Source organism: Parus major, chromosome 2, assembly GCF_001522545.3.
Source record: "Parus major isolate Abel chromosome 2, Parus_major1.1, whole genome shotgun sequence".
NCBI lineage: Eukaryota > Metazoa > Chordata > Aves > Passeriformes > Paridae > Parus > Parus major.
In genome coordinates this window covers 23,042,629-23,058,074 of record NC_031769.1, presented here as the reverse complement: position 1 = coordinate 23,058,074, position 15,446 = coordinate 23,042,629, and the positions used below count along the sequence as shown (strand labels likewise).

Sequence of the window (15,446 nt, the reverse complement as noted above, 5' to 3'; positions counted from 1 at the left end):
TTTAACTGGCCTTTGAAAACTGTATCAGTTTTCCTTGCATGGTTGCTATACATAACTTTCTACCTTAAATGCTTATCTCAAGCTTTTCTGCAGGTGTTTATTAATTCACTGTAAGCCAGCACAGCTGCTAAAAATTAAAGTATTTTCTTCACACCATCCTTCTAATCCACTTTCATGTCTTTTGACACTCAGACTCAGCAGCTGGGGAAAAAGTTGAAATTGAAATTTAACCTCTGCTCACATAACAGTTTGCCATTTACTACTGAAATGTTTTCCCTGCCTTTCTTGTCCGAAGGACTGTAATCCACTTACAGATTTTTTTTCTGACCAAGAGTGTTTTATTACAGCTGAGGGTGATGAGACATTAGTTGTGGGTGGGTACAGTTCTGATGTTTCATGTTTATCTGAAAATTTAGAGAGGCTTAGAGCAACAGGTGCCATTAACACCTAGTATGGGGGCAAATAAAGTGATCACAGATCAAAACATGTACTTGACACCACACAGGAGCAGCTGAAGCCCAGATCAAGAGAAAACCCAAGGATTCTCTCTCCTAGCCTTTAATATGTTTCCAGAAGGGAAAAGAATCAAAAAACTTTTCCTAAGATTTCATTCTGCACTGAGAATTTTATGTTCTAGATTGTGAGAATATCTTCTAATTCTGTGTTTCCCTTCAAACATGGGAATTTGACATCTCTTGAAGCTCCCTTTTCTGAAGTCTCACAGAGTGCCATTACCTCATTGTCAGTCACTGTACCATTGCATCTGACAGAAAAGATTGACTTACAGATTTTTTCTTGTGCTCTTATAGTCAGGTACTTGCTTTTTTGCCTTACTCTTCCTAGTTCTAGAGACTGTTGGTGTTGGGTTTTTTTTTAAAGTTAGACTAGTAATTTAATCACATAGCTGCACCATTTTCTGTTGCTCATAATGCTGAAAATGAAACATCATTTATGACATTATCCTTTCACATTATTTTGGATTAAGTATTTAGAGTATAAGCTCTTTTATTCACAGAGTGTACTTTCATCTGTGAAGCTCTTGCTTAGCACTACTAAGATAGAGGTAAAGCCCAAGAGAAGCTGGGAACACATACTTGGATGTTAATTTACTCAGTGTCTTTGGGGAGATCAAATGAACCAGTATACAGACTATACATGTTTGTATCCTTCTTTTCCCTTTGAGAAGGAAGAATCACAGGTAGGTAAGAGTTAGTTTCCTTTGGACAATTGTTATGTGTGCATAGTCTTTCACCTGGTAAAAGCATGATAACAGGGTTAGACATTTGGTTTAAAAGAATTTATTCCAAGAGTAATCAACCTAATGGCACAAAACCTTTTAGCCTCAAGCTGTAATGTGAAAGCAATCTGATGGAAAATATATCCAGTTTGTGGAACATTACTGAACTTTAATTAGAGGGCCTCAGACTTTAAAACCTGTTCTATATCCATCCCCTTGATTAAAACTAGTCCAACATAAGAGGCACCCTTGAGCAAAGCCCATTTTAAGAGGTTTTTTACACCAGTTTTTAAATATGGTAAATGTCAACAGATGAGCTTTCTTGAAGACATCTTGGCATTGCAAGGATTGTGGAACTACAAAAAAATTATTCTGTATCTCTGAAAACTGTTTTGAAAAGATTTTCACAGTGAAATTTCATACAGGATAAAGAAATAGATACTTCATGTATGTATTATGCCTGTTTCATTTCATTTACATAATTGATAAAGACTAGGAGCAGACTGAAATTCCTCTTGCTTACCTTGAAGGTTTGTCTTTTGCCATGATATAGATGTTCTAAAACCATTTCTTTAAAATACAGTGTTAAAGAGCATCTTCGTATCTGGCTAAAATGTGTCATTTTGGAGTGCTGTCTGCTAGATTTTTAAGTGAAGAGTAACTTATGAGTTAAAGAAGTGGTGAAAAACAGCTCTGACATGCTGTGGAGGGAGGATATAGGTCTCTTCAAGGAAGACACGGGCAAATTTGTTCACAGGCATGAGGTTGTCTGCACAAACTCACACACACATTGTCTGCACAGTGATCTGCACCCTTGCTTGTTTGAATGAACAGGACAGTGAGGACCCCTCTTGGCTGCTACCCTTCCACATAAGACAGCCTTTATCTAATCCACACCTCAGTTGTTACTTTCAAACCCCACAGCTGAGTTGCACAACAAGGGCAAAGCCATGTGAGAATTTTAAAGAGTGCAAATTTAAAACAGGGATATGAAATAAGTTCATGAGAGAGAAGAGAATGCATCAAACTAAATAAGTGATTGTGGGAAGACCATTATCATATTGTATGTGTCATATCAGTATTTCTTTCAGGCTGCTTTCAAAAGGCAGAAGCATGCAGTTTAGTTATGTCATTAAATTTCAAACTGCTGATGGACAAGTAGGTGTAATTTGCGCACAGTGATGAGATAGGTGTTTAATACACAGACAGTTCAATCATACTGCTGGTAGAACTGTCAGTACAAACAAAAGGAATGAGTCTTTTTCCACATTGAGCAGAGACCTCACTTTTTTTCCCTTCCCTTTTTCCAAGGTCAGTTGTGTGTGTATTTATAGAATTTGCTTCAAACATTGCCACAGTTTTCAAGGTGCCACTATTATATCATGCTTCCTGAGCTGAGATAATAAGCCTTAAAGCCCTAGTGAAATAAACCTACAAATCTTGCAGGGAAACAAATGTCCACAGATAAGAGAACTGTGACGTGCATGATGAGAGAGTAAGTGAAGGACACTCCACCTACCAAGGCTCTTCTATTTCAAAAAATAATGTTCAGTGATGAATTCTGAAGTAGTTCTGCCCAGGAACAGATGAGATCTGCCTATGTTACAGCATATTCTGGTCAAAGATCATATCTACACTTACCTTACTTTTGGGAGCTTTATATATGTGGGTGTATATATATGTATACAAATATATATAATGTATGTATCCTTCTCTTGAAGCATGATTATTTTTCTTTAAAAAAGGGTTTGAAACCAAACCTCAGTTGGCTTGAACCTGGGGTCATTGATGCCTGTGGTAAAGCTCCCTTTTATGTCAGTGGTGGGGGACAAGGCCCATCATTCTGTTCCAAGGCCACCTGGGACTATGCTTACCTAGAAGGTGTCAAGCAAATTTTAAGCACCCAGAAAAAGATCTCCTGTGCCAGTTGTTAGGGAAGCTTTGAAAACAGTTTTATTTTCTCTTACTTACAGAGATCATTAGTTATATTGGGTAAACTTCACTCTACACAGTAGGCTGGCTTTGGTCATAAAGCTGTACACAGTGCCTCTGTTTGGTTTGCCATTTACTAATGTTTCCCTTTCAGTTTTGCTTGCAAAGGGAACATCTGAAATTGGGTCCTTCCTTGCTGGCTTGTATCTGCACCCAGCTCTGAAAGCTCTTTGTTTTCTTCTTCAAGAAAGAGATCCCGTATGTTTCTTATGAACTAGACCATACATGGATTTGGGGGTCAGAATATTATCTTCATTTCTAGAATTAATTTGCTTAATTTTGAATAGCAGTGGAGAGCAAATTCAACACATTACAGAATTGGAAGTTTGCAAAAACTACCTTCTTTTTTTATCTGCTTCTGTCTGCTGGGTGACATGAGTAACTCCAGGGAAAACAATAATTGTAGGTTTTGATGCATTAGATCTGGTTCTAATAATAGTTCAGTACTAACATGGCCCCATCTTAGTCCTCTTATTCATGATTGTGATATTATCATACTTGAAGAATGATAGATTTTTGAATGAAAGAAATTGAACTTTTAAAGACTGAAATGAGAGACTCAAGATGGCTGGTCTGGTTTCTGTCAGATTTTAGCTGAAGAGTATTTCCTCAGTCGTAATGTTTATCTATGTCATCTTTCTCCTTACATATTGGAGGAGAGAAGATAAGTTTTGTGAAAGTTTTGAGCAATTTATGATCAAGTATAATAACCTCTACATGAAGTAAATTCTTCCTATGCAGCGTCTGGCACCCACCCACACAGAGATATTATTAAAGGGAAAGGAGAGAGAGAAGTACAAGAAAATGTTAGGTTTTAAAACGAGAACTCGGAATTTCACAACAGCTGAGGCAAGTCACTTGTGACTGGAAGTGGGTAACTGTCCAGAGTGTGAAATCTTGTCAGCATGGCCTGTTTTCAGATTAAAGTTTCATATTGCACCTTATTCATCTTACATACCAGAAAGGCCAATGATCTTCATCTTTAAAAGGTGATACATTTTTGTCTTGTTTTACTTTCTCTTTTCATATCTGTAGTACAGACTTGTGCAGGCTATTTGTCAAAGAGAAACAGTGGTAGCAACAAGAGAGGCTAGGAATCAGCTCAGAAATAATCCCTGTGAATAAGGGTTTCCACAGGACAGTCCAGATCATGTTATTTCTAGTCATCTCATAATTTCAGTTTTAGGTCATGTATGGTTTTAATTCTTAAAATGAAAATATTTTCTTCATAACAAATAACTAAGAATCTGACAAAATTATTTACCAGCTATTCACATTTTGTAATATGGAAAGAAAAAACCCAGCCCATCCTTCTAATACATCTCTGACTATATAATTTGGCAGGTTTCCTGTGGCATGATGCAGGATTCCTTGGCAAATGTTACTTGGCTTTAGCTTTTTTAGTTTCTTCGCCATCACTTTGTTGCTCTTGTAAACACAGACATACAAACTCCTAGACTTAACTGCTACAACACTATCAGATTCTAAACTTTCATGTACAACCTCTATATGCCCTTGTACATTTTTTTCTTCATTATGTCAAATAATCATGGACTTTCAACACCTCCCTCATTTTGTGTAGTGCCTTCGAAGCTGCAGCTACCTATTCTGAATTCACTGCTCTTCTTCCCAAAACACTTTTTCGGCATCTTCTTAACCAGTGTCCAAGCCCCACTTGCCCAAAACTCAAATTGTACCCTTCCCACCCATGATGTTCTTCTCATTTTAGGGAGTTCTTGTAGGACTTCCCTGAGTACACATGGATCACCAATATACAGGCTTTTCACTAAGAATATTGTATGTATTCAAGTTAGTAATTAAGAGATTATCCTTACCATTTTTCTGTGATAACAGGGAAGGGGATGGAATTCCTAACTGCTGTTGTCACCACAATGAGCAAATGGATTAGCAGAAAGGATCTTGGTAGTTATTTTGTTTGTTACTTCTTACATATCTGTAAAGATTCTAGGCTTGTCTGCCTTTGGAATCACTTGTATTGGCAATTCCAGAACTATCATGAGAGCTCAGTAATATGTTTTGGTAAGAAAGTGAATTTCTTACCTTTTTTTCACTCTTCAATAGAGTCTTTTTTCACAGTAACCTTTTCGTGACCAGTGTCAGAAATGGAAAGATAGTTTCCAATCAGAATGTCACTAATTAGTTAAAAATGTCAGCTACTGTCAAGAAACCTGCAGAAATCTTTTCCTATGCTGCAATGCATATGGCTTTATTAGGTTTTCTCCTTGTGTTTGCATTATAATGCAAACTATGTTTGACTAGAACAATGCTTATCAATATCTTTAATTCCAGTATTTATGAAAATTCTAACTTTCCTTATGAAAAGCTTTAGATTCTCTTTGCTTTGTAGTCCAAAGACTGAAGATAAAATCTAGAAGTAATGTGGCCAGTTTACAGTTAAAACTCATTTATCTCTTGTGTGTCATTGCATTGTCATTGTATACAATACTTTAAAAATTGCTTTGGCATGTCTGTAGCGTTGCACCAGGGAAAATTCTTTCGTGGAGACTTGCTTAGGAAATGTTTATATCTCAGTTTTTACCGAGTAGTACAGACATGAAACACAATGTCTGTAAAATAAAGTACTCAACTTTTCAGATACTAATGTCCAGGTCAGATAGAAAGAATATTCAGTGTAGGTGAAACTCAGCATGAGCATGAGCAAAAGCATAAGTTAAGGCATGGACAAGAGAAAAAGAGCCTAAAGTTGGTAAATGGTTAAATCTAGTTTGTTCAGCTATATATAAGCATGAGAACCTTTTGTCCAGAAAACTAAGGGTGCAAGCCCTTTTAAACTATAAGTAACATTTCAGGATTTGTAGGTTTTCTATTGCAACCTTACGTTGTGATCTGTATTTTTATTTCTGTACTATCACAGAATCACAGAATGCCTGAGATTGGAAGGACCTCTGGGTATCATCTGGTCCAAACCCAGGCAGGATCACCTAGAGCAGGTTGCCCAGGACCATCTCCAAATGCCTTCTGCATATCTCCAGGATGGGAGGGTCCACAACCTCTTTGAGCCATTGTTTGGCCACCCCCACAGTAAAAAATTGTGTATGTTCAGAGGGTGTTCCTGTTCTTCTGCTTTCACAATGGAGACTCATAGCTAATACCCATTTAATTGTGCAGCTGCAAATTTTGTATCTCAGGAACACTTGCTTATTGGCTCAGGAGGGATTTATTTTAGCAGGACAGGGTAAGTAATACAATGCCTTTGTCATATCTTCGTATCTGTAGGTTAAGGGCATTCTGGTCCTACAGCAGACACAAAAAGGCTTTTCCTCCATACAGTAGTGGGCATCATTCCAGAGGCTGTGGAAAATGGCCTAGCTCCAAGGCCAGGAAAAGAAGTAGCCAAATAATATGGACACTCGTGTATTCCCTTCAACGTTTTCCTCGTTCTGTTGCCCTGAAAAATCAAAGAAGCCACAACCAACATGGGAAGCATTTGAGACTTCTTGAGTCAACAGGGAAATTAAATGTCATAGGTGCACTCCAAATCTTTTTGTCCCATCTTCTTCCCTACTTGGTGTGTGTTCAGTCACAACAATGGTGTTGGAGCCTTCAGAGCATGGATTTTGCAGCAAGAAAAGTCAGGGATGTTTGAGAGGATTGAGGAACCACACAAAGAGCAAGTATATCCCCATGGATAGTTCTTTCATGCATGGGAATGTCCCTCTGTCCTGAGATACATGTACTCACAAATTTTAGGTGTTTTTTGAAGCCAGAGGACACAAACCCAGATCCATGCCTTTCCTGAAGAAAAAAAGAAGGAATTCTATAAAATCAGGCTCCAGAGTTTAACCAGGCTTACACAGATTATGATCACAGAGAAGAGAACATGCGCTCAAGAAAGGACTTCTGGATCAAGCTTGCATAAATAAACCTCAGGGAGTGAGTGGGTGTATGAATCAAGTGAAAGATACCAAGAACAAAGGTGAAGAGCTGATGTCCATCTTTAAGAATCTTTTAAAAATTGTCTTCATGTGAAATTTTTTATGTGTACGGGACTTGAAAACTGTCAAGTCGTTACAAAAGAATAAGTAGTGCCAAAATGTGAAATGAGAACTTGATACAGCTGCTGATTAGGTGAATCTATTTCCCCAATCATCTGTCCAATATTCCAATTGAACCTTTAGCCAAATTTCACGAGGCAAATTTCATTAGTGATGCCTAACCTGGAGTTGGCATCCTGTTGTAGTCATGATGGTAGGATGGATAGGAGGCTGGAAGATGCACTAATAACACTTCATTATGATGAAATACCAAAGCATGTTGGAAGGTCACCTTGTATTGTATAATTATACTTTCAAAAGAATTTAAATTCTTGCTTCAGCCCTTAGTGAATTTGAGACAGCAGCAATGATGGGAAAATCCTTCCTTAAAAATCCCAAGAATTGTACTTGTTTTGGCATGACACTGCCTAAGGTGATTTGCGAACAAGGCTGCCTTTGCCAGGCTTTCACATTAATGCAAGGTTCAGCATACATTTTAAAACATTAAATCAGCTTTCCATTTGCATAGATATGATTATTTGAATGTGTAGATTTTGTTAGTTTAAAGGGCCCCAATAATCGAATGATGGAACCAAGATTAAATATTCAAAGTAACTGTATATTAATAATTTCAAACAGTAGTTAAAAAATGTCTTTGTTGTAGTATGGCTTGACTTTGGAAGTTACAGAGTGTGCCTGCTGCCACAAGCAATGCTAGGATTGTAGCTATTGAATGTTCTGAAAATCAGGCTCAAAACTTAGGGCAGAAGAAGATGCTTCTGTCTGAGTGGGTTAAGCTTTGGGTTTTTGTAGAAGCCAGTATTTCTATATACCTTAAAGCTTAAAAAAACCCAGAAATCCCAAAGTATGAATTGCAGTGATCTTGTCAAAGTGGCGACAGTTAGTAAATATCATGTGTATCTGAGAAGCAAAACATCCCATTATTTATGATTTATTCATAATCAAAATAAATAAAGCCCTTTATGGACAAGTAACAGGCTACCACATTTTACCCTATCAGATCAAATCTCATGTCAAATGGTTTCAAGTCAGATGTTACTAAATTGTTCTCTCAATATCCCTACACAAAGCAATTTGGAGTATACATTGGTATGACATGTCCTGAATGGCAGCACACAAGAAGGAGGTAAAATGCATGTTTAGTTCATCAAAGAACAGCACGTCTGCCAGTTCACTGCTTTTTCCTGGTGGCCCAGATTTCTGCAGAGATTGTTATGTCTAACTAAGAAATGCCACAGTGCTCTGTGTCTATTTACTGCATTTGGAATGGACCCACAATACAATGCAGTGACATGGAGCTCTGCTGCTTTTGTGAGAGTGTCAAGATAGGAAGTGCCATTTTTCAGTATTAACTCACGGTTAGCAAAAGGAGGTCCAGATCCTACACCTGCTCCTGCATATGGGCAGTGAGAGGGGAAGGACCATATCTGACTATTCTTTGTTCTCCAGTCCAGATAGGAGAGATCTTTTCCTATGAAGAGCAGCAGTGAAATGATGCCTTCGGCTATCACTGGTGTCAAGGACTTGTATCAGACAGAAAAGGAGCATGTGGAGAGAGGCAGGAGAATGAGTGTTTCTCCATAACCAAAGGCTGCTGATAAAAGCAGGGGATTATGCATTGTTTGTCAAGTCACTGTGTCTCAGTTGAACAGTTACAGAAACTGTAACCATGAGTTTACAACATACTCTGTACTTTGAGAGCCGAGATCCAGATGAGAGGGCAGCCTGGCTATCAGTCGACCCAAGTTACTATCTCAGTTTGCAGTTGTGTGTGAGTTGTGTTTCTTGGAGTAATCTACCATTTGTTGAACCAAAATGGTACATGACATCTGTGGCCTGATCTTCACAGATTCCTCATTCTTGGCTGGATCCTTACTCATCTGTCAGTAAAATGTTGGAGTATCTTGGGAGTTTCAACATAAAATTGCACTGTTGTTCACACCTTACTGAGTTCAACACAAAGCTGTAAATATAGCCATACTGCCATACAAATCAGAATTTCAGATTTTACATTGGTACTGTGGGGTAGCACACAGTGGTGATAGCATCTTACACATGATGAGTGAAAATATTTTAAATTGCACTTTGAAAAGGTGTGTGAAAGTATTTTTAGTCACTGTTTGTTTTATTTTTAAGCCTTTGGACATTCAGCCTAACAATTTGTTTCTTTCCTGAATGTATCTTTATTTATGCAGCAGAAGTATTCCTCTACTTCAAGGTAAATTCTGTACCGTTTCACACCCCATTGTCTACAGACCTTCATGAATCCATTGTCATTTATTTGACCCCTTAAACCTTGGAGCACATTTCCAATATACAGTATGCAAGAAATTTAATTTTCAATTTATATTCATAATAATCTCTAATTTTATTACGTTTTAATGAATTGCATGACATTCACTTTATTTTTTGTCTCAGCAGCTATTTTAGTGTTCTTTTAGTGAAAAACTGTTTTGTTAATGATATAGTTCATAGGAAAATGTAAGTTGAGGAAAAAGTATTTCATTCGTGCAAAAGGGCAGAATTAAGTTTTTGAAAGTAGTGTATTCAAAAGTATGTGTCATCTGTCCCCTTTTATTACAAGTTTTAGTAGAAACTTGAAAGGTTCATTCGCAGACTGGATAAAGCATGGAAGCAGAAGATATGAAGTCTGAAAACCCCCCCACGTTTACACCATACATTGGCAACTGTCAATGACATATGTAAATTTACATTAATTAAAGCAAGTCACATCCTAAAAATATTTTTATTTATTTTTTCAGACCACTCTTCCGTGGAAATTCAGATGTTGATCAACTAGGAAAAATCTTTGAGTGAGTAATAACCAGTTGCCTTATGTCAGTATCTGTTTAACATTGGAACTTTGTGAGATTCTTTGCCATGTTTTTGTGCAGTAATGTGACTAGAACAAAGTATTCCTAGAACATATTTCCTATTACTACCGTATGCAACATGATATTTCCGTGTATTCTGTGTCAGAGTGGGAGGAGGAAGCAACATGGAATAAAGTTCTGCAAAACTGATAGACATCATCAGGAAGTTATGAGACTTGTGGGTTTGGGCTTTTTAAGTCTCTTAAACATACTGTGCATGTACCATTCATGCATACTCATAAACAGTTAAGTCCAATAGATTCTCTTCATGTAAATAAACACAGAGGTATTATTTTTTTGGATTTATTTCTTTGTGCATTGCAGAAAACATTAGAATACATTAAAAGTTGAAATCTCTAAGGTTATTACCAACAGCATCTTTGCAGAAAAGACTTTGAAACATCCAAAAATATGTTAGCTTTTAAAATACACTGTGTAGCCTATTAATAGTCCTTATTTTGGTCTGGAAGGTGAGAGCTAATTTTAACATATGCTTTCTCAGAGATTAATTGACTATTTTAAAACTATTGTACAGTTCTAGGCATTTGTGTTTTTCAAATACATCAAATACATTATTAAGGAGGCAGGTAGACTCTGAACTCTCTGAGGTGGAATATTTCTCATCCAAAATTAAGTTATTGATATTACCAATATGATAATTAAGTAGGATTATATTACTTTTTCTTGTAAAAGCTCTTCAGAGTAAGGAACATTTTTGCATTTTTAAGAGGCATGTAAATTTAAGATCTGATGTACATTCCATGTAGTTAGGAAATCAAAGCCACACAGAGCTGGTACAAATCTAGAAAAAGAATGTCTGTTTGTCTCTGCACCTCTGTCTTCCCTTTCTGTATGGAGAGGCTGAAGGGATCCAGGGATCCGAGTGAAATAAGAAGTAGATAGCATGGAGAGAGAATGAGAAGTATTATTCCAAAATTTTATTTTCTTGAAGTTATTCCAAAGAGAAGATAGTACAATTTCTAAGACAAGCTAAAACTGAACAAATTAATGAATTTCTCTGTTTAACCATTTTTTCAGTTCTCAAATAACAACAGATCTGTTTCTAAACATTTTCATTATTTAATGTGGGGTTCCTAAATTGCAGGTCTTGATTTCTCACAGTTGACTTCCCCTTCCTGCATACCATACCATGAGTATGTGACTCACTTGTGTGGTTAATTTGTCATGCGCTAAACAGCTCTTCCTGCCCAATCCAGAAAAGTCAGTCCTTAAAGTTTACTTTTTCTTCTTCTGCCAAAAGTACTACTTCAGTCCTGCAATATCCTGCTTTATTAAATGAAGACAGCTTTGATACATACAACATACTTTACAATTAAAAAAGACATAGCTGTGATGTCTTTCATTTGTGACTTTTAAGAGGAAAATGAAAATGAACTGGGCCGGGATTAAATGCATAGCTGCTAGTGACAGCCTCCAACAGGGATCTTTCCATCCCTAGGGGCTGAGATTACCTGTGCAGAAAAGAATTCACTAAGAAAAAAAAATGCCATGCTAAATTTAGAAGAAATTCCTTATTGCACATCTACTTAAAGAGAAAGTTTGGGTTTGCTTCTTTTGTACAGTTCTTCCTAAGTGGTTGAAAAGTTTCTGTCTTGGGTTCTGAGGGGTTGTGCTAAATAGTGTTTATTTTGTGTTTTCACAGCTGGAAAACCCCCTACAGTTAGGCCTAGCTCTTCTTGTAGGAGGGTTGTTTCTTTCTACAGTAGTGACTCATTCTGGAGATGAATTTGGACAGAAGGAAGTGTCAGGATTTTCGTGCAATCTGGACTGATGCATCCTTTCAGATAATGGGGCTGTGGTCTGCCTTTGCTTTGCATGTGCAGTGTGATTTGTGTCAGTAAAATTCCACTATGTATGAGGGTAAATCCCTCATACACGGCTCAAAACATTTTCCTGCTTTTCTGGGAAAACACTAGCATCATGTGGCATATCCCCATAGATTTCAGGCTAAACTGCAATGGTTTGAACAGACTTGTCTCCCATTGTGATCAATGGGAGTGGAAAGTACTCAGCATTTCTCAAGACCAGGCCTGAAGCTCCTTTGGCAGGAGGTGAAATTTATCCAAGCTCTTCTCAAACTTAGTCACTCAAATGGTGATACTACCATACTACCACATACTAGTGATACTACCAGACTGTTAGAGTGGGAGCAGCTACTCAGACATTCATTATTAAGGGGTTTTGAGTGCTTACTACGTGTGTGTAACCAAAAATGTCTCTCCACTCTGTCTTGTTCAGCCCACCCCTCTCTGACAAGCTGCCTCCTGGATTCTTTGCCTGTGCCTGTGCTTATTCTGGCCTGCTCATGCTCTGCCATGCAATCATTAAAAACAGTGGGACTAACCAAACCCATTTGAATGACAGGTTAAATGTCATTATTATTTCAAATACTTAACTCTCCCATCTCTGATGTTGTTTGTATTATATTTAATGTGGGGCCAGATCCTGAAATATCTAATCAAAAAGCCAAGGGGGCTGCCCCATACCCACGCTGCACCTGATAAATGGCAAGTGTGGTTTTTCATACAGATTTAACTTAGCATTTCCCAAGAGCTGTGATGTGTCCAGATGTAGTAGGATTTAATTGTCCTGAGGCTGTAATTGCTTTGCCTTTCCAGCCATGCTGAGGACATACTCATTTTCAGTGGTATTTTAGGTGAGCCAAATTACAGTCTAAAATCCATGTAGGTAGAGGTGGGATAATTCCATTACGTTCGCTGGGGTAACCTGTGATGTGCCTCGGTGGGGTTGGCCCAGGGCCTCACCCAGCCTTGCCACAAACTCAGTGAGAAAAAAGGTCAATGCTGCTCCCTAGTGGCACTGGCCTTTGTGCAGGCCCAATATTGAGTGACATTGTTTTTCTGTCCTTTCTTGTCTTACCCTGTCAGCGTTTCCATTGAAAATCTCGATTTTACAGGTTATAAAAATTTATTTTCCCTGAAACCAAGCAAGTAATGTATGATCTTTTCTAGAATTTCCATCTGAAACTGGTTTTCAACCCCACAAATATTAGCATCAGACTAAAATGTGAAATGTATGACATATTTCATCATTGGTGGTTTACCTACTAATTAATTAATTTGAGTTTTAGACCTCAGCATGATTATTTAATAAGTACAAATCTCTTCTATCATTTAGAGAATAAAGAAATACAGTATTTAAAGAAACTAAAATATTCTATTAAAGAGTAAAGAAAAACTAAAATACAATTGAAAGCAAAACCACAAAAGACACTCAAGTGCCTTTCCACTTCTAAATTGAGACTTTAAAACCTGTATTGTGAAGCAAATAATTGTTTAAATTTGGGCAACAATTACTGCACATAGCTTTGAAGCATTATGAAACATCCCTTTTATTGCCTTACCCTCATCTTGACCCACTCTCTTCTCTCAGTCCCTATTCTTGTGAAAAAAGATCCTTGCATGCAATTCCCCTTTGAAACTTACTGCTTTTAATCATCCTGGAGTGACATATGTTGCACCATCCAGTCAAGAGCTAAGCAACTTTTTTCTAAAGCACTCAGCCTTTTTTCAATTAAAAAGACTCAGAAGATTGAGACTTAGGCCGGAAAATTGCGCTACCCACAAAATTATTTCTACCAAGCAAATTGAGGACCTACATTTAACAGGTTCTATTCACAGAGATTATTGCAGTACTGTACAATTAAACATTTAAGCTCATTTAATCAAAAATACTTTAAAAATGCCACTCAGTGTAATCAATAAGAAGGGGAAACTGCATAAATGTTCAGACCTAACATTATGTTTTTATTTCACAGTGTAATTGGACTCCCAGAGGAAGAGGACTGGCCTAATGATGTTGCCCTTCCAAGAAATGCTTTTACTTCCAGACCCGCACAACCTATTGAAAAATTTGTGCCAGATATTGATGAAGTAGGCAAAGACTTGCTTCTTGTGAGTTTCTATTTGTTGTTCCCCACTTCATATGACTGATAGTTCCCACTGTGCATGCAACTTGCCAAGAAAAAATGAGGTTTCCATTTAATGGAATTGGTAAAAAAAAGTCAAAAAATAGATGAGACAATTTGTGTTAATCTGTGAAACAACAGCACAAAGACACCGCCTTTGGCTCAAGAGGTGTCAGAGCTGAGAATAGCTCAAGATTAGGAAACTGGGACAGGGACGTATCTGTTTGACCTGTTGTTAGACCTTATGATTAGATCCTCATTAGTGGCCACTGCAGTGCCACTGATGCAGCCATTCTTACAGGATTGGCCTTGTGAGAGTACAAAAATGGATCGACCATTTCTTGCGGTATTGTGCGGACCCAGTATGAAGCGGGAAATAGGCTGTAATGGCAAATTACATCTGCTGGCCTTCTACTGGATGCTGAAAACTTGACACTTGGAATTCACCAGTTACTGCCTCTTGCAAATGGCAAGGCTGAACAGAAGCAAAAGAATTGGGCTGGTACAGCTATTTCCATCATTGTTATAGATAATTAGAAACTCCAGTCCTGAAGTCCATCAGTCTTGATGTGGAATATAGGGAATGACCTTGCATCAATATGCTTCTTGTTGTGCTTGTTGGAATCTAGTTAAATTTGTTCTCTGGAAGTCCTTTAAAGACCTTGGTTCATATGAGCTTGGTAGTGCAATTCTTGAAAAAATTGATATATCTCTTCAGGAACTTCTGTCTCTGGCCAAGGTTATCTCAATAGTAAAGGATCCTGCAGTGTCCTCATGATGGCAGCTCCCACCTGTAGAAAGCTGGACTCTTGAAATGACACAGGAGAAACACTGCTATGAGAAAAATCTGTTGTGCTTGCAGACAGCCTGGAAGTGGAAGCTAAACATGGGACAAGAATTAGATTCTGGGAGCAGTAAGGAATATGGCTGAGAGCTCAATGAGTGTGAGGCAAGAGGGAAGGCAGGGATGGAAGGAGGAAGGAGATAAATATCTATGCCTAGAAGGTGAGGTAGCAAAGAAATCTGTTCCTGCTAGGCAGAGATGATAACTGGGAGCCACAGATGAAAAGGCAGAGTAGAGCTGGAAGTCACTGAATTGAATTTCAGAAGTTAAATGATAGAAGCTCCGATACAAGAAAATAAAGTAGGACTAGGAATTGGTTAGACAAGAATAGTAGGAAGAATAATACATGGAGGTGAATGACAGAAAGAATAATGCATAAATGCAAGGCTGGGGGAGAGATTTCAGTGCTGGCTGGACAAAGGCTGGGATACAGATCTGGAAGGAGGGCCATCAAAGTGTAGCTAGGAAGAAGAGGAAGAAACTGAACACACAACATTAGTAGATGAAGGCTGTC

At 37.8% G+C, this 15,446-nt stretch overlaps 1 protein-coding gene across 1 annotated transcript in view; it reads left to right on the top strand.

Annotated features, from left to right (window-relative positions):
- Positions 1–15,446, top strand: part of CDK6 (cyclin dependent kinase 6) — a 135,063-nt gene that overhangs the window by 105,806 nt on the left and 13,811 nt on the right. Inside the window, exons 5-6 of the mRNA XM_015618216.3 lie at positions 10,029–10,079; positions 13,939–14,074. Coding sequence (XP_015473702.1) covers positions 10,029–10,079; positions 13,939–14,074 — 187 coding nt within the window. The remainder of the gene's footprint in view (positions 1–10,028; positions 10,080–13,938; positions 14,075–15,446) is intronic.